The sequence below is a fragment of the Besnoitia besnoiti genome, assembly GCF_002563875.1.
Source record: "Besnoitia besnoiti strain Bb-Ger1 chromosome Unknown contig00007, whole genome shotgun sequence".
NCBI classification, from domain to species: Eukaryota; Apicomplexa; class Conoidasida; order Eucoccidiorida; family Sarcocystidae; genus Besnoitia; species Besnoitia besnoiti.
In genome coordinates, this window is record NW_021703915.1 from 1230883 (window position 1) to 1249650 (window position 18768).

At 57.9% G+C, this 18768-nt stretch overlaps 1 protein-coding gene across 1 annotated transcript; it reads right to left on the bottom strand.

The window, feature by feature from the left end:
• Nucleotides 1–1448: 1448 nt before the first annotated feature.
• On the bottom strand, nucleotides 1449–15758 carry BESB_072030 (uncharacterized protein; the record flags this gene model as incomplete). Its single annotated transcript, XM_029365576.1, has 18 exons — nucleotides 1449–1650; nucleotides 2186–2361; nucleotides 2871–3032; nucleotides 3845–3931; nucleotides 4195–4231; nucleotides 4906–5082; nucleotides 5446–5540; nucleotides 6149–6370; nucleotides 6569–8749; nucleotides 9442–9511; nucleotides 10043–10119; nucleotides 10368–10490; nucleotides 10843–10942; nucleotides 11365–11469; nucleotides 11992–12284; nucleotides 12591–12979; nucleotides 13228–14487; nucleotides 15368–15758. The coding sequence occupies 18 exons, from the start codon at nucleotides 15756–15758 to the stop codon at nucleotides 1449–1451; spliced, it is 6147 nt and encodes a 2048-aa protein (XP_029218060.1).
• Between the last annotated feature and the right edge of the window lie 3010 nt (nucleotides 15759–18768).

Below are 18768 nucleotides of genomic sequence, written 5' to 3' on the forward strand. Positions count from 1 at the left end.
GGTAGGTGCTCACATATTCCACGGAACTGCAAACGTCATCCGCCGTGTAGAGCTGCCCATGCGACAGTAAGGGGTATGCGGCTCTTGAGGTATCTGTCTTCTCTTGCGGATACTCGGCTTGCTGTGCGTTAGAGTGGGGAAAACCACGGGGTCGCTGCCAGTGCGAAGCCCGATCGACGGTATACGCCCTCAAGCAAGAATAGCGCAGACGCACTACATATATACCAGCGTAGCATTTCTTCTTCCGATGGCGTTGGCCTTTCCCACTAACATAAAGCTACGTAGTTCCTTGTTTTCCACGGGTGCCTCTATCCGGCGTCGCCCAGCTTCCAAGTTGCATCTGAGGCCGGACAACTTCCTTTCGTTGAGGATGGCGAGGCTGCCGGACAGTTCTCCCGTGAGTCCCTCAGACGCACGTGAAACTTTGATTCCACCTACCCTGTGTCGCGACTCGGACGTAAGACTGTGTTTCGCCAGGTGGACTAATTCCTCTTACGCATAAGCTGTATGCACGTCGTAGGCGTTAGGCCGAGTTGAAGCCCGTTCCAGTTTCTCCACACACTGTAGAGCTGTTTTTCTCGAAATCGACTGCAAAAAGTAGAACAAGAAGTGGATCACCTGCTTCAGGAAACCAAGCGACCCACTGCTGCTTCAAGTGTCACGGAACATTACTCCTGTGTAAAGCCTCATCAAATTTGAGCCCCCAGAGTCGATTTCCCAGTGGCCGACTCTAACACAAAGACCTGATGTGTGAAAAGAGGCGTTACCGCAGTCAAAAACACGCTGTACCTTAGATTTTCGTACTAAGCTGCTTACTGAAGTTGTAGGACGGCGACGGTAAATTAGCTTGCCCGATTGCGTCCTCTACTCCGGAAGCTGTTGTGCCTGCCTTCACGCCAAGGTGAACCCCCCTTTCCTGGTGATAAATGTAGGGACTGTAACGAAATATGGCTGAATGGGGCAGCCGTCTATCTGTGCTCATCTTCGAGGCTAGTCATGCAGGGCCGGTGCTGTAATGAACACCGTCGTAGCCCTAAGGCGCTTTTGGGATCCCAACGTCACGCTTGGTGCCGTCTTACAGAAGTAACGCACCACCACTTTTGCTTGACAGATGGATTCGCCGTATAGCCACTTCGTCATGTCCGTAGGGCGAGCGGAGAGGTCACTCAAAATACCTCGATGCGATGTGTATGCCCGCACAGCTTCCCGGTCTGCGCTATCTCACATGCTCTTCTTGCCGACTCCATTGTAGACTGCATGGCAGCCACGCTCCCGGACTCGGAGCTTACACACATCGTCCCCGTCGCTGTTGTCCAACAGGTGGGGCTGCCATGAAGCAGACAATCTGCCTATCGGCTTTGAAAACTTTCCTCATATCTGGAGGAAAGACACGATTTTAGAGTGGCCGCTGACCTCCGGGCGCCCATTTTTGATGACGTCAAACGTCTTCAGGCTTTTTCTTCGGGAGCTGCCCCTGCCGCTCTACAGCAATCCAGAATCAGTTGGCGTCTATCCGACTCGGTCAGGCGGGGCAGAACTCCGTAGCGCCCGTAGCCTAGAATTGCCGAGTCGAGCGCAACAACTTTATTCTCCGCGTCGAGGGCTTTCCACTGACTCACGTTCTCAGCGAAATTGATAAGCAGCTCCGTGCTGAAGACAAACACGACACACGGACATACGAAGATTACGCAGAGAAGCAGGACATGGCCAAACCGCACGTAAAACATAAAACCCAGCGTGGAGGGCAGCAAAAGCAGAACAGACACACCTCGGCCCGCAGAGCCTACGGCGCAAGCACGTCCCAGGTCGTGCCTAGACACGGACATCTCGCAACAAAGGCCGACAGAAGTTAACACATGCAGCCACCCCTCACACGATCATCTCCTTCTAGGGCCTCTCTCGCGCCGTACCTGTCCTGGCGTGCACGGAGTCACTTCTCTGCCTTCTTTGCTAGTTCCAAATATCCGGGGTGCCTGCTGATCTATGTTGCCATCTACCCCCTCTTCGTGGCCACGAAGAACAACTACAGAATGCATTGTGTCCCTATCCTGGATTCCCACATGAGACTAGGTGGCCAAATAGTGGAGCCTCAATCACGCTCCTGCTTGCCTGCTCAACCTCATTGCCGTCGCCGGTGTGGTTGCAGCACAGAAGAGAAGAGAGGCAGTGCGAAGGGGGGACTCACGTGACAATCGAGGAACCGCCATGCGACGCAACAAACGTTTCTACGGCTTCGAGCTCTCGGAGGAGCGGCTCGACGACGAAGCTGAGGAAAGCAACTTGACCTTTCGCCATCTCGCTGTGCTTCTCTCTATCGCACAGCGGGGACACTGGAAGACCGAGACGAACTTCGGCGTCTCCCTGAACGGAGACAAAACAAGAAACACAGCCGTGGTATGCACCGCTACTTCTCTGCAACTCGGCCTCCTGTCTTTTGACGCGACCTTAAGCTTAACGCACACACTTCACGGATATCCAGAAGAAGAAATACTTCCGCCAAATGAAACGGACACACGCACCGACAGCACACGCACGCAAGTCCCACACACACGCGGCATCTCCCCCCGAGCTACGCGATGCCAACTTACACGTCATTTCCAGGTCACTTTCATTTGCCCATATCTCTGAATCTCCCTCTTCTCTCTACCAAGCTACCCGCGGAGCATGCTGCATTCCACCCTCCCCAGGCTTTCTCGAACAGCTGCTCGACCTCTCTGCGCATGTCTGCGTAAAGGCACTTGGCGGCGCTCCCCCTCTCAGACTCAAAATCCACTGAGCAATCGCGCCGTGCTCCTACAGCGAGGCCGACCAGCCGACCCGTCGGAAGCACGCCCAGTTGCCACTTTCGAACCCCAATCCGCCGAACCTACCTGAGAGTAGAACTCCGCAGCGACTTTGCAGCTCCAAAAAAAGTGCGCGTCCCAAGCGACTGCTGCGTGGCTGATGTCGGCAACCTTGAAGATCATCTTCCTAACCAGCCACTCGTCCTCCTCTTTCTTCAGGAAGTTGAACTCGGGGCTATTTCTTCTCAGCTGTAGAAGACATCACACAGCCACACGCGAAAGCCACGATCACGGCAGCTCCTTGAGACGCTGCAGAGGTATACCCCCACTGTACCCGTTCCGCCCAACACAGCCCACTTCCTTTTCAAAAACGAGCAACCTGCCCGCGCACACCGCTTGCCCCGTTATTCACAGTGGAAGAGACACCTTCACTCCTTTCTCGGAGCATTTGAACTCTCTTTCAAAAAATTCCAGAGCACCATTTCCCTCAAACATACATACATTCGTCTATGCTTTTCTGCCACTGGCTAAGACGAAAAACACTCAGACGCAATTTTACATGATGGTCATGAAGAGCACAAGGGAACTCGGATCCGGTGAAGAGAGATCGTCAACAAACCAGTAGTCCAACTCCGAGTATATACTCCCACATGATGCGCCCCCGATAATACAATGCCGCGGCTCAGTCATATGTGCACACGCAGCAAAGGAAAACAGTCACCGCGCTGCCGCTCGAATACGACGTAAATACCTTAGCGCCACTATCTCTGCACTCCTGCGTTGGGCGCTGGGACGATTAATCGATGGATTCTCGATGACGAAACGTCACTGTGCGGCGTGAGGAACCCACCACAAGAAAGCACGAGGCTTCACGCACATATATATGGAAACCACATGCCATCTCTATATCGTGAACGGCGGCAGACAACATCCATACACGCCAGCAGCCCGTTGCCTTCAGTTCGTATCTTCAACTAACGCCTACGAATAGGGGACGGAAAGAGGGCTGATTCCACGACGAGGAGCCACATGCGTCGCCGGGACCTTCGAGCCCGCCTTACTCGGAAACGCGAAATTGTATCGAAGTGCTGTTTGATGTCGGTCGCAAGAATGAGGGTGATGATGTTTTGTCGGGCAACGCGGAAGGTCTGCGAGTCGCACAGACGAGATGGGAAACGTCGGTGCAGACAAGCAGGAAAACATCAGTGGACGCATTTCGCTTGCTCTCTCGCGGCCCCTCTCTCGTTGTCTCGTTGCTGTGTTATCTCTACGCGCACGCCAAACACTTGCATGCGCTCTTCTATGTCAAACCGTTTTTCTCCGGAGACTCCATGCGACAAAGAACGGACTGCCGTTCTCGTCGGGCCTTTCCCCGTAGGCGCAGCTTTTTTCTTCCGTGACATGGCATTACCTCTGGAGGAAGTCCCGCGAAGATGTTGGCGCTCGGACTGTAGGCAGAAGACAGAAGAAACAGACGTGCAGGAGCAGACTGCACTCACGGCAACAGGCGGCGGCTCGGAGATCAAACAGAGACCAATTGCAGGCGAAGGGACAGTGAACATCGAGCTGGGGGACTCACACATATCAGAACGACACTACAGACCGCTCACGGGAGTGGAATAGACAGCGCCAGAACCGTCGAATCAAAGAAAAGTGACAACAGCGACGGACCACAGACACTTTGTGGTGCACCACCGAGATCTATGCAAGCGTCGCCATGCGTCCAGCTGCGTTGACCTCGCCTTTTTGGTGCACATCGCAGACGGTGCGCGACATCCTCGCCGCCGATGTACACACGGATATGTAGAAGCGGGTGATCCTGCCGAAAAACACTTTGTGCCAAGCGTGTGCTTCAGGCGGGGCCACAGGTCTGTGTGTTCGACGCGCTCCGCGGGTCACACACCCCGCCCGCGTCCGGAAGATCCGTGGATCGACAAAGTGCCCCCGCGACGCCCAGAGACAAGAGAAGAGGTCGCCTTCCGTCTGCACACACCGGCGGCCCGCGGGTACAGGTCCACGCGCGACCGGGCTCGTCTTCGCACACCGAAATTCAAAAGAGACACCCGCGTTCGGCTGGAGACACTGAGGCTCGCAGGAAATCCGCACGGCCGCTGCCGCCTACATTTCGCTAACGATTCTGAAGAAAAGGGCGCTGTGGAAGCTCTCGAGAACAGAGGCGTCGTTGTAAGTGATGGCCAGCGGATGCAAAAGGTTCTGGAGGAAGAGGTTCGTCCGTGCAGGGTGGCCCACGTCGTGAGCGAGGGCGGCGAGGAAGGTGCACACATTCGCAAAGGCGGATCTGCGCGGAAAGCAGAAACTACTGGGGAAAGTGTCAGTCCTGCGGAGCCCGCTCGACAGGGAGCAGGGACCTTTCCGGTCGCCCCCGCCAGCTCACTCCCTGACGCCTTCGGAGAAACTTGTCAACGGACGGAAGTCTTCGCAGAAGGCGAGAGCTGCACCCTCAGCGGGCGGTGACGCGACCCGCTTCACAACACGAGTGCAAACGATACAGGACTGGATCGGAGGCAGCAAAGGAAAGGAGAGCTGAGGCCATCTGCAAAGGGCGGTGTGAGGGCGAATACACGTCTGAGGTTGAGGTGAGCCCTCTCGAAACCTCTTTCCGCAGAGAACGAGGGAGACTGCTCCACCGTCCCGCCCTCACCTCGTTGGAATGAGGCCCCTGACCAGACACGCCACCGTGTGACCGACTTCTGCCGCGTGAACTTGACTGTGGTAGGCGTTGTCGAGGTATCGCGTCTGAAGCAAGGCGCGGCCAACCACACGCAGACTTATGAATGCATGCGCGTGAGAAAGATCCCCGCACGCGACTAGACAGGCGCATACGCAACTCGTGCATGCTCAGACGAAGGCGTAAAACCTGTAACATCACAACCAAGTTGCCAGTTGAACTGCCAGGGAATCCCGAGGCTGCCGGGAGCGATGTACCATCCCAGCTCCGTTGACTCTCGCATCCAAAACCTGACAGAATATGTGCGTCTCCAGGCTCCTCGTCCTGGGAGAGCTCCCGAAAGGCACGCATCGACACCGACGTCTGCAGCTCTGCCAGTGACGCGCCTCTTGATCTTTCGGCCCCAGGCACACACACATCACTGCGCAGGGGCCTCTCTCTCCCCCCCTCCCGCCCCGCGTAGGTAAAAGTAGGTGCACCTGCATGTGGGCACGTCAGCGGCTGAGGGTCCGCCACGCCCCGGTCATCTTCTAGGCAGTATCCTGGCGGCCTCTGGTTGTTACAGACATCTCCGATAGATCTGGAGGGAGAACAATGACGACCTCTCTGCGCTCCATTTCATATCTCTGCAGTTTTCGGCGTTCACGCTTCGTCAGCGGATCCTTGTTTGACTCACCTGCATGTTCACCAGCAGACCGAGCAGCGTCTGTTCGGGACAGCATTGTGTCGCCTCGATTTCGGGCAGAATGAGCGCGAGGCCGACCTCAACCAGTGGATTCGGAGTCGTCGCCGCAAAGCCGAGCATGTCGAAGTCCCAAACGTGGCCGAACCCCTTGTGAGACTCCGATCTCCGAATGTAGGGAATTATCGAGTACGGCAAAGTCGCGACGCGGTACGACTGCCAGACATCCACAGCGAAGGGTTGCAGCAGACAATCCAGCACATCCTTACGCCTTCTCGAAGTCGCATGCAACTGAGGCGCGGAGCCGCGCGTGAAAGATCTCGCAGTCCACTACACAGGCAGCTGCTGCGAACGCACGTCAGTGCAAAACTGAACACGACAGGCCGACCTGCCGGAGTGTGCGTTCCAACTTACATCCTTGAGTCGCACGTAGGTAAGCCCCAGGCGGTCGGCCTCCTCACACGTGAAGTCCGTAAGACCGACGAGGGACATGAGCTCGCGAGCCTCGGAATCCTCCTCTGTCCCTATTGCGAAGGCGCTGGAGCCCGCCATCGAGAGTTCCCCGTAGCCCGAACAGTCAGGTGGCCATTCCGCTCGACTGCCCGCCCTTCTGTACCGACCGCGGTCTCCGTCGAGATCTGCTTCTCTCTTTGCCTTCGCGCGCTCGTAGACGCGCCCGATCCCCGCGGCGGGGGTGAAGGCGCGTCCGCCAGTGACGCCTGTGAAACTACTTCCAGTGCGGCGTCCTGCGTCACGCAGGTACGCGCTCCAGGGTGACTTCTTCCCGCCGGTCTTTCCGGCTCGAGGTCGTCTCTCTTCCCCCGCGGGCAGCGCCGAGGGGCCCCTGTTCACGCGGAAGAAGAGCGAATAGCGTGCGTCGCCGCGTGCACCCTTTTCTTTAGAGTTCCAGAAGAGACGGCGCACAGGGCGGCTGCGCGGAACCTCGCTCTCACAGGCAGGGGAACTCTGGAGTGACGCCGCGTCCTCGCTCGCGAGGTGCGGCGACCTCTGCGAGTGCGCATACCCCCCGTGGCGGCGCCGCGAGTCCCGCGGCCGCGATCCGCCAAGCGGCCCGAACGAGCGGGAGGGGGAACGCGCATGCGTGGAGTGCGAAGAAAAAGGAGACGAGCCCTGCGCAGCAGCGACTGGAGAGGGACGGCGGGACGCGGGTCGCCGCCCTCGCCCGAAGAAAGCGAAGCGGATGAGAGGAGAAAATGCCTTCTTCTGCTTATCTCCTGACCGACGTCGAGTCGCCGGAGACCCAGCTTGGCACGCTCTCCGCTGGTCTTCACTCTTCCCTCGCCCTTCCCGCTTCCCCAGCTCCAGATCTGGAGAGGTGAACGAAACAGAGGTGTATCTGCACTCCAGAACGCGGCTCTCCGGAAAGGCAGACGAAAGAGAAGAGTTCGAACGGTCCGTAGCTGAGGCCAGCCCTGGGACTCCAAGCGCGGCCGTCTCCCCCTCTTGGCCTGTCCCTCTACCTCGTTCGCCCGCCGGCCCTCCTGGTTCCCGACCCGGCGGGTCTTCTCCGTTTGTCTCTCGCTCCTCGTCTTTCTGCCGCCCTCCGCCAGTAGATGTACCCGCCGAGGCGTCAGGCGAGCGAGGCGGAGGCGCGAACGAAGCGGATGAAACCATGGCATCGCAGGTCTCTTCTGCGGCCGCAAAAACGTCAACTTGACGCCTGCAGTCGTCTCTCCTCAAACCGTCGCGGACGCCAGTCGCTCCAACTCCCGCCCCTTCTCCCTGGAGATGCATGAGCCCCCCGGCCGTACCTTTTGCGTGCGGTGAGGGCTGCGGACTGGTCTCCACGACCGATATACTCGACCTAGTAAGAAAGGGTGTGCCCGCTGGGCGGCCGGCGCCTGTCGCAGCTCCCTGTGTTTCCCACTCTCCACTTTTCGTCTCTGTTTCCTGAGCAATGCAGAAACCCTCGCCGGAGATGCTGGGCGGCACCGAAATCAATCTGCCCTGGTGGCGCCCAGGCGCTGCGGGACAAGAGGACGTGGAGGACACGGACGGCTCTGAGGGCGTTCCCCACCCGTCGCAGTCGCCTCGCTTCTGGAGCTGCGGCCCGCAGTGCTGGGCCTCTCCTTTCGGGTGCTGTTCGTCGTCTCCTGACTCTCCCTCGTGCAGAGCTTCGGCGATGGAGACGGAAGGCAGCGGCGAGAGGAGGGAAACAGAGGACGTGAGGCCCCCCCGGAGCCTCGCGATCTTTCGACCCGACACCGACGGATGCAGCCGCCACCCGACCCTGTCACCCAGCGGACGCCGGTGGCGTCCCGCGTGCAGCGAGAAGAGGAGAGACGACGAAGGCCGCCGCACAGGGTCTGTGTGGTGCCGTAACGGAGGGGGATGGAGGGCGGGGAAGCCAGAGACACTGTCAAACAGCGGCGGCGGCGACGGGACAAAACAGTTCGAAGTCTTTCGCTGCGATAACAAACACGAGGCTGGGTTGTCGACAGACGACTCACGCGACGACATGTGCCGGTGCGGCGGCGCAGAGTCTGGGCAGTCTCCACACACCCCTGTCCACGCCAGTGTAACTTGGCGACTCAGGCTTGTTCCATACAACTCCAGGAGCTCTTGGCCCGTCGCCTGAACCACGAGAAACAAAAACAGATCCGCACGAAACAGCCTTGCCAACAGTTGAGACAGCCGCACCCGCACGCAACTAAGACCCGCGCTGCAAAAAAGCACTAGGTTAGGCAGCTACGCATGCGCAGCAAAGGACTGACACACACATGTACACAAACTACTCGTTGTATCTACCCAGCCACACCGAAAATTATGTGAGCACGTCGCTGTGGAAACGCGAGAAGCGCCGTTTGCCGCCCTGCTGGAACGCCTTCGTGTCCACGCTTGCGCTCATACGCCTCCCGACACATTTCGAATCCGAGGCGGCTGCGCCAGCATACACGTGCTGAGGCCGGTGACTACACATTTGCACAGTTTGAATTCCGCTAGGGCTGGTGGTGCAGCAGCGACAAACTTGAAGCCTCAATAGCCCTATACGGCGACCCTGCCTGCCTGTCAGCTCCGATCGATCTACCTTGCTACGCACGAATGCGTCTTCCGATAATGCTGATAGCGCACCTCAGCCCTCCTCACACAAAGTCCCAGGCGCGCACTCGCTTGCGCACGTCTCTTCTGAGGTCTTTTCTTGTCTTTGAGTAGAACGAAGACTCAGCGGACCGTCGCTGGGCGCTGAGTGACTCCGTAACGCCTCTTTCCTCTCTCTGCCTCACGCGAAAACCCTCTGCCTCCCATCTCTACATCTGCATGCCTACCGTTTCCAGCATGAACGGCGTATGCCGAATGGAGTAGAGGTCGTCTGTGCCGCGCAGGACTTCTTGTAGCCTGAATAATGCGGAAACAACGTCGAGAAAAAAAAAAACACAAAAACCAAGGGATCGGCAGAAAACGAGACACTCCTTTGTGAACAAGACTTCACATACGGTGAAAGCGGTCTAGCAATTCCACGTTAGGGCACATCGATGTAGCACTGAGCGTTCGAGAACAGACGAGCCGAGCAAAAACTACGTATGCAGCGGCGCGACATAGGGCAGCTACCCACGCGTCATATCCGCACTCTGGATACGCGGATCTGCTTATTTATCTGACTAAGAGCTGTACACGTGATGAGTAGCCGTGAGTACAAACAGATGGAACAGTACCAAACAGCAGGCGAGAAATCTGTCAACTTCAAACGGCGTTGCAGCGCCCGCGTGGCGACGCGAGGTGCTGCCACAGACCCGCAACGCCTTCCACCAGCTCTCGGCATGGCCACGGGAAACCTTGAAGAGACGGAACTGCCAGTGCACCTGCGCAGGAGGCCAGACCGAGAGCACTGTAGGGAAGAGAGACTGAAACACATCGGACAGGACCTACTTGGATACGAGAAGAGCCAGCTCGTGCACATGGAGCATGCCTTCTGGGTCTACTGCACTGACGCAGTTGGTCTCGAGCTGCGCGCCAGAAAGACAAGGAGAAGGACAGCAGGTAGCCAACGGATGCACCAAGGAGACGCGGCACATGCTCACCCAAAACACCTGCCCGACATTATCTGAATCGTAACTGCGCCAGAAAATACCTCTGCACTTTTCCGCGTTCTTGCGTGTACAGACAGCTCCAGTTTCTACGCTTTCAAACAGGATAGCCGCACTGTCTCCGACTTTGGACAGGCACATAAACCTTTTCTGGTCACACAGCTAACCTGCTTGACGACAACCTCCATGCACTTGGCGGTCTGTTGGAGCTCTTCGACAGCTGTACAACCTCCTTGTTTATGAAAGCGCCGCAAACTGTCTTTCAAGTTCTCGATCTCCTTCCGTGGGGCCTGCAGCGACGCACGACGCATCCACACCGAGAAAAAAGTGCCCTTCGCGGAGCCACATACACTAGCGGACCTCCTAGCGGATTGCTCTTGCCGCCCACAATATATAGAGACATAGAACGACGCCTTGGAGAAAATCATGCCGATGCGCCGCGGTAGAACACCCTGCTGGCCTGTTATTCTACCTTGCGTGCGTGCGCATACCGCGTGGGCGCGGCTTGAACCTGCCAACCAAACCTAGGGAGGGAAAGGAAACCTGCACATCGCCACACGCCCAGTGGATACTTAATACACCGCACACAGCATTCACGTAGCCCTGCGCAGCTGCGAGATACGAGGCGAAAAGCAGACTCACCACTCTGGAGTAGAAGGCAGCTCGCTGTGAACACTCGGCAGAGTACCGCACGAGAAACCCCGCGAGCCAAACAGTGACAAAAACGAAGTAGTACACGATCCTGCACACAAAGACAAATCACACATGGGGACTTCCGCTCCTGACTTGTCGCACAAAGACGCATGCTTTCCTGTCATGAACTGACCTCTTTCCCGGGCTCGCAACGAAAACCAACGCTTGGCGGCCGAGCAATGATGTTGATTTCCCCCACACTGAGTTTGGGGTCAACAGCGTTGCGCAATACATCAGACAGAGTCCTTCCCCCCTGAGGCACCAAGACGACAAAAGAAGAAAAAACGGGAACGGAGGAGGACAGGGAGCCGGTCGGCAAGGACGATGGACCCCAGGAAAGCGAACCCACTCGCTTTTTCCTGTTTTTTGCTCTCTCACAAGACGCGCGGGATTGCGGGCATAGGCCTTTCGGTGTTGAATCTCCCTATCTGTGGTGCCTTAGTACGAGTGAGGCTCCTTGATCGTCCTTACACAGTCGAGAGTTGGATGAACGACGGGGCGATGGCGTTAGAAATGACGCACGGCAGGGGACAGATCAACGGCGTAACTAGATATATAGGCCAGGTGTACCGCGTCCTGAGAGAGAGGGAGACAAGACAGCAGCCGCAGAGGCAGGGATAGCCGCAGAGGCAGGACATGCACGCTGGCGCCCCCCCCAATTGCCCTTTCCCATCTAGCCTCTGTCACCCGCCAAAAACTGTTGTGTATACGTGATGCGCATCCCCGCAGAGTTCGACACATCCACCTGGCTCGCGGAGATGCGTATGCATGCGCGTGTCATGACTCCGCAAGAAGACAACACGGACCCTGCGCGAACAGTCTCGGTAAGACTGCAACTGCCCCCCGCGGCTCGTCAGGCGCAAGCAGCTCGTCAAGGATTCGCTCCTGGACACATCACTCGCGCCTGTTTCGCTGGTACGTACACGGCGTCGACACAGACTTCTGCGTCGCCGCTTCCAGCGCCAGCGCCGCCGTGGCCCAGGGGGGCACAGCGAGGTAGCGCAACTCCTCCTTACATCCATACATATTCACATATATACGCATATGTAAGTCCCCAAGTATGTGCGATTCGGGACTCCGCGAGCTGCACTTGCTCACCTGGTCGGTATGAGCGAACCAAGGCAGACGACTGTGACGAGGCTTTCGACGAGAGTGAGGACCATGAGAAGAGAGAGCGAAGCGACGAAGTCGTCTCCTAGCGTGAACAGGACGAGGTCTACGGGCCGACCTTCGAGGTAGTTGTCGAGAGAGCCCCTGACCGATTTACCTTTATGGCCGCCCAGTGTCAAGTAATCTTCGTAGACCTGATTGATCTGCGAGATCGTGTCTCGATGGATGCAGATGAAGTGCGATACGTACGCGCAGCAGAGAGAAATGACAAAGGTGATCCCCTGCAACCGACGCAGGACAGAAAGCCAAGGACCCAAATAGGCGCATTTGCATACACCGCGGGGCGCACATCGGCCGCTCGTCCCGCGCGTCTGCATGCTTTCCCGTGCGACCCCACACGCTGCCAACAAGAAACACGGCCGTGAGCGGGCTCCCGACACACCTGCCGCGGAGCGCAAAAGAACGCCTGCGTGCCCTCCGACGTGTGGAATCGAAGACGACTACACGCGTGCACAGCGGGCTCCCAAGGTGTACTCGGCAGAGCTGCACACACATATCTGCGATTTCGTGGTGTGCGGCCTTCATACCAGTGTAACCTGCGTTGTGGCGAAGAGGACGAGATGGCGTCTGAAAAAGGAGACTTTATTTCGAAGTGCAGAAATGAGTAAGAGAACGCCCCAGCTGAGAAGCTTGATGCACCAGAGCAGATGAAAGAGAAGAAGGCCCAGGCCCTCCGCCTGGTGGGGAGAAAGGAGGAACGAGCGCGCTATGGATGGCCACAGCACGACCAAAACAAGCATCGACACCCCGAAACACGCAAGGATTCGCGACCCGCAGAGGGTGTTTAGCGTCACGACGTATTCTTTCTCGAGGTCGTCGTCGCGGAACTTCAAGGGAAGCAGACAGAAGGGCCGGGCGCTGGGCCCCGACGACTCAGCGATGCCGCGATGACCGCCACTGTCGGCGAGCTGGCTCACTGAGGAACACACACGGACACACACAAACCCATCTCCAAAGCTCGGTTTCGGGCAGGAGACAGAGATGAACAAGTGGGGGGAGGGCGGGGGGTGCTTCCGACGCCTTCCTGGGCGTTCGAGATCCCAGTAGGCGAGTGCCGACAGATTCTGCGGCCCCTTTCACCGCCAGAGTGGCTCGCGTGCTCCTCAGTGGATGCGCCGGCGCTGGGCTAGGGTAGCCGGTCGGTCGGTCCTTTTTCGCACTTACACGACGCTTTGGTTGTTCTTCTCAGCTCTTTCGCCTTGTCAGTTCTTGCCGTATACAAGTCGAGCTCTGCGCCGAAAGTCGCAGCAGCTTTTTCCGCGACGTAGAACCGCGCTTTCGAGGACGTTTGTCGCACCCATCGGGCGGCGCCCCGTCGCCGACCCTCCGTTGTGTCGTTCACACTCGCCAAGGCCTGCGCGCTCCTTTGTGTCGTGAGCATCCTCTGGAGTTTGTTCCTGCGCCTCGCCTTCCGTTTCGAGGTCCCCTTGTAGACCATGGCGTGACGCACCAGGTCGAAGTCCTCCTCCAGGGTTTCAACTGCACTGGCTCCACCTTCGGTGCGCGTCGCGCGATGTAAAGTCGACGCAAACGAGTTTGCTCGACTTCGCACAGGCTCGGTCTGCCTGCGCGAGAGCATCCTTCTCCATGCCCAGCGCTCAGCGGGCGTATGCTCCTCGAACGAGGCATGTCGCTCTTCTTCGCTACGATGCCTCTGGGTCTCGCCTTCCTTGCATCCCTCGTGCTTTCCGCACCCTGAACCTGCTCCCGCAACACCCCCGCCCCCCCGCGGAGACAGAGTCCCTGCACGACTGTGTGGCGACCCAGGCGTTCCTTGCCTCGACTCGCCTGCGGCGTCTTCCTTCGCCACAGCTACTGAGAAACTCTCCTGAGCCGTGGATCGCGCGGCTGTTTCGCCTAGCTCGCGCGTCCGTTGTCTCTGTTTGTCTCCGAGTCTGTGCACCTGGTTTGCGATGGAGCTGTGGAACGGCACGAACTGGCGACCGGCGTCCTCGGTTTCGTTGTCTCTCTCCCAGGGCTCGACTTCCTGGCCATCGTGCGCACGCCGCGACTCGCCGGCGGCGGCGCCAGCCTTTTTGTCCTCTCGGGTCGGGCGACCCGTCTGCAGGTCAGTCCCGGACCGCGCGACGAGTCGAAACACTCGGGGTTTCTCCTCCTTTCTCTCTGCAGGCATGCAGCGCGCCTCCGAGGCTGTGTGACTGTTGCAGCGCGGAGAGAGGTCACTAGCGGGCGCCTCTCCCTCGCGGAGACTCTCGGCGCCCACGAAGAACGAGAGGACTTGCTCCTCGCTGATTTCCCGCGACTCTGCGCAGTGAGCGAGCGACCCAGCAGGACGCTGCGTGCCGCACGCTGAGTCCCAGACAGCATTCGCGACGAAGCGGTTCGCCCGCGACGCCGGTGTCGGCGAATCCTCCAGAACTGCACACGCAGACGAGGACGATTCCGACCCTAGAGCCCCGCCAGCTGAGTGCACAGTGAACAGCGAGCCGAGGCACAACGTTTCCCTCCAAAGTCGCGCACTTCGTCTCGCGCGCGCCTCTCCGTCCCCACACTCGCGCCGGTCTCAACTGCTGGTCAGCTGCTTGCGTGAACCGTATTTCCGAATTCCAGAGCGACCACGCAGACAGAAGGCGTGCCCACATCTCATGTTAACTGCTGCGAGTGCCTCGCCGCGAGACAGCGGACCCGCGCACTTATTGAGGCAGCACAGAGAGCCCCGAGACGGCACACCCGAAGAAGACACGCGAAGAACGGAGTCGGATGCAGGGCAGAACAGGAACGGCCAGAACCGCAGGCGAGACTTGGATACGCACAGCGGGAAGAAAGGAAACCGGGTACCCGCAGGACAGCAGATAGCGCGACGATGCGTACAGCGCTGACGTGCTGGGGTCGCCTGACACAAGGCCCTTGAACTTTCGGGGTCTGACATAGTCCTCGTGACGGTCGACCGCACGCTTGCGTTAATGTATTTCCGTTCTCGCGACCGCGTGTGCTTGTAAAGCATACAATCTACCACTAGGTTTGAAAATTGAAAGATTAAACAAATCATCTTATTTCCTAGGCTCGCGATCTAACTGTAGCCGCTTGTCTCTCTATCTACCTCGGCCCCTGATATTCATGTGCCTGAACTGCCTCCATGCCCACCTCTCTGCCCACTGTGGATATCACCCCCCGGGTCCCACGTGCATTCTTGTGTAGGATGAATCACTCGATTTCTTCTACGTGCAACTCGAGAGCTGGAGGCGACAGTCCGCACAGCGTAGCACGTGAGACCACTGGACAAAAAAAAAGTTTTTTTCTCCCTTTAGCGCAGCCCCAGAGGGTCAGCCTGCCGCTTTCTTACCGTCTGCTGTGCGCTGATGCATGGGGACGGCAACGAACCTCCCCGGATGCACCGGAAAGACTTCATCTTCTCGCCCTGACGACGGAGCACGTCTGGCCTTACAAAACGGGACGAAGCGAGGCGACGCATCGGACGAGAGAGAGGACGAAGTGCGCCGTCGCTTCAGACCTTCTCCGCCCCATTCCGCCGAGCCCAGTGAGCGCAGTCGGCCAGCCGGAGGCGAGGAATCGTCACTAACGCTCTCCCAGTCTTCCTCGCCACTCTCCTCGCTTTCAGCTACTCTCGCCATACTTTCTGTCCCTTCTTCCACGCGACGCCTCAGCTCGAGCGGCTGCAGAGGACACGCCGTGGCCCGGGCATCCGGGGCAGGCCGTGGCCGCTGCCGCCACATTGGGCTCCACTACCCCGCGGGCGACAGCGCCCGAAGCACCGCCGACGGGTAGGGCGGGCGGAAGCCTACCCGAAGAGGAGAAAGGGATACACTGGAGCTCAGAAAAAAAGACGAGAACTTCCCCGCAGCGGCCCGGCAGAAAAGCGACGTGTCGCAGACGAAACTCAGACCACACGAGGGCAAAGTGCAGCACGGTGGATGCGGATAAAGACCGAACGAGAAGACGGGGAAGAAACGGAGACAGAAACGCCGACAGAGACGACAACCAGCTACGGGCCACAAACAAAAAAACGAATATGAGAGAAAGGCCGTGGAAAAGACTTAGACAGAGGAGAGACGTCCACGCAGGTCGACGGAAAAAAAACTGCGTAGAGGTGACAAAGAGTGAAGGAGGCGCAAGCCTGTCGTTCGACGCGAGCAATACACCGGCGCTCAAGCCGACGAAACGAGTATTCAGGCATCGGAGCGTGATGCGGAAGAGGGAAAGTGCGACTGAAAGATTATGATCGGAACAAAAAAAAAGGCCCAAGAGGTCGCCAGGTGAGGCGACCGGAGGACTAGAGAAGACAGAGAGGGAACAACAAGGAGATGAGACACAATAGAAAGGCGGTTGTGGCGTCCATGAACAAAAACGGCTATAGAGGCAGACTCCACAGTTATACAACGCACAGATACTGCAAGGCGCAATTCAAGACCAACTGCAGCCAGGTGTCTCTTCGGAAAAAACGTCAAAGGGAGCGGAACTGGGGCGGAAGAGGTCGCCGCGTCGGGAGAAAGGACGGAGAGAGGAGGAGAAACAACGAAAAAAGTTCGAAGATGGGACTCTTTAATTGCTGCCGAGCCTGCTGGACGTCTCTTTGGACTACAAAACCGTAGTCTCGTACTACTTGCCAGGCTTCGTCCTCCTTTTTCACGTCTAGCAAGAAAAAGCGTAAGGCCCGCCGGACCTGTGAACATGGGCTTCACGACCCTTTACGCGAGAAAAACTCTCGAAGAGTATAAATGACGACGTTTAGCAAGCGACGAGAGAAAGAGGAGGTCCAACGTGCGAGTGGTATGAGGAACATAGCGGGCGCCTTTCTAATACAGTACATGACAAAGTCTTCTTCTTTTCTCATTGCCTCCTTCCGAGGTTGGCGACCGAGCGCCGAGCTAGGCATTTCCTGCCGAGACTGTGCGGCTGGCTTCAGAGGACAATAATGACGGCGCTCGGCGCTGGCAGCGTGCTGCCTTGTGAACAAAGAATGGACAACACGTATCGCTTCCCCGGTATGCATGCGATCCTGACCCCATGAGCTCCGCGAAATCTGGGAAGAAGCCCAAGAAAACGCGGTTTCCGTAAAGCCCCTGCCGACGTCTTGGGACTGTCCCTCTCGCCTGTCCCCGGGCTGCGCGCCCGCGTTGTTCCTGAAGGCCGCCGCGCGTGGTACGGAGGCATGCAGGGATACTGTCGATTTTCGAGGACAAGGAACACCGCACAGCGATGCCACGACATTAGAACAGCGGGCGCGTGTAGCTGCCGAATGACGTGGCGAAACTTCCAAGAAAATTAAGCAGAGAAAAGGCAACTTTTTGGTCCACTGGAGGCACTCCTGCCGCACGGCGCGAGCGATAAGGAAAGTCGCCTCGCCCTGGCGCCTGAGACTGACTCGCTGCACTCAGCGAAAAGCGCTGCCCTCATTTGGAACAGACAAAGCCCCCCGTCTGGACAGAAAACCGAAAACTTGTCAAATGGGAGAGGACTGGGCAAGCGGCACCAGAGCCGCAAGAAAGCAGGAGATTAGCAAGCGAGGACATAGAGCGCCACGGGACGCCATGGTTCCGCAGCACAGAAGGACATAGAAAGACATCTGTGTGTGCTACCACATCTCGCCCCCTCCAAACCCTCAGAAGGCGTGTGATCTTAGAGTCGGACAAGCGTTTCTTCTCCATTCCCGCCTCCATACGTGATTGAAGACCAGCGAGAAAGAGACGCACGGAGAGAAAGGGGAAGAGCGAAACGTCCTGGAGCGCGCGACTGGCAGCTGGCTGCCCTCTGAAGAGTGAGGCTGTCCCGTATCACCACCACGTGCGAGCAGTTTAGTCTGCACACCGCACTCTCTGTCTCCATCCCTTGCTCGATTCTGGAGATAAACCCCAGAGTGAGAGGCAGCCTTACACTGACGTTGCGGTTAGGCCGCTCAAGGATGAGAGGTAGACCGGACCCCGATGAGACGCAGAACGGTTTCCCGCTTCCAGTTCGCTTTCTGTGTCACTCGCCCGCCCCTCTCCTGCAGCACTGCGCGACAGATCCACGACTTGCACGTCCGTGTCTCGTCGACCCCCACGCTGACGGCTCTTCACACTCGTTACATCTAGCGGGACCTGCGCTCTTTCGTCGCTTTCAAGCGCGTGTGCTGCTTTCCACGCCGGTGCATTCTTGCTAGCTGGATGTTCCCGCCCATTTCTACCACCAGCATTTTCCCAAGCCGTTTGTTGCTGCTTCTTCTCTCCGGGTCCCGTCGAACGGAAGGAAAAAAGCTGGCTACACCACACGCGGGGCGTTCTCTCACCCTCACGGCGAAGAAACCCCGGAGGCCAGTGCGCCTCTACCTTACATGCATATTTGTGTCTGTCAAAGCGGGCGCAGGTTGAGAGAGTTTTAGACCTAAACGAAAGTTAGTGGGTCTTTAGAGAAGCGCGCCACAGACGTCGCGGCGAAAATACTTGCCCCGTACTTGCCGTCGGCACCACACGACCTAGTAACCGACGTAGCACGACTCTGGTGCTTCCGCTGTGCGCTGGCGGGAAGCGACCGACCAGTCCATGCTAAAAAGTACCATTCAGGTACGAAATGAAGCGGAATTAAGAGACATGTCGCATACAACGACACCCAATAGGGTTTTCGAATCATATGTGACCCCAGGGCTGTGTCCCGGATTTCACGCCCGCCAGCGCGAAACACACAGCAACACTCGCCGCGCCGCATAAAACGTGCAGTATGACACACTGCGGACAAACTGTTATCCGG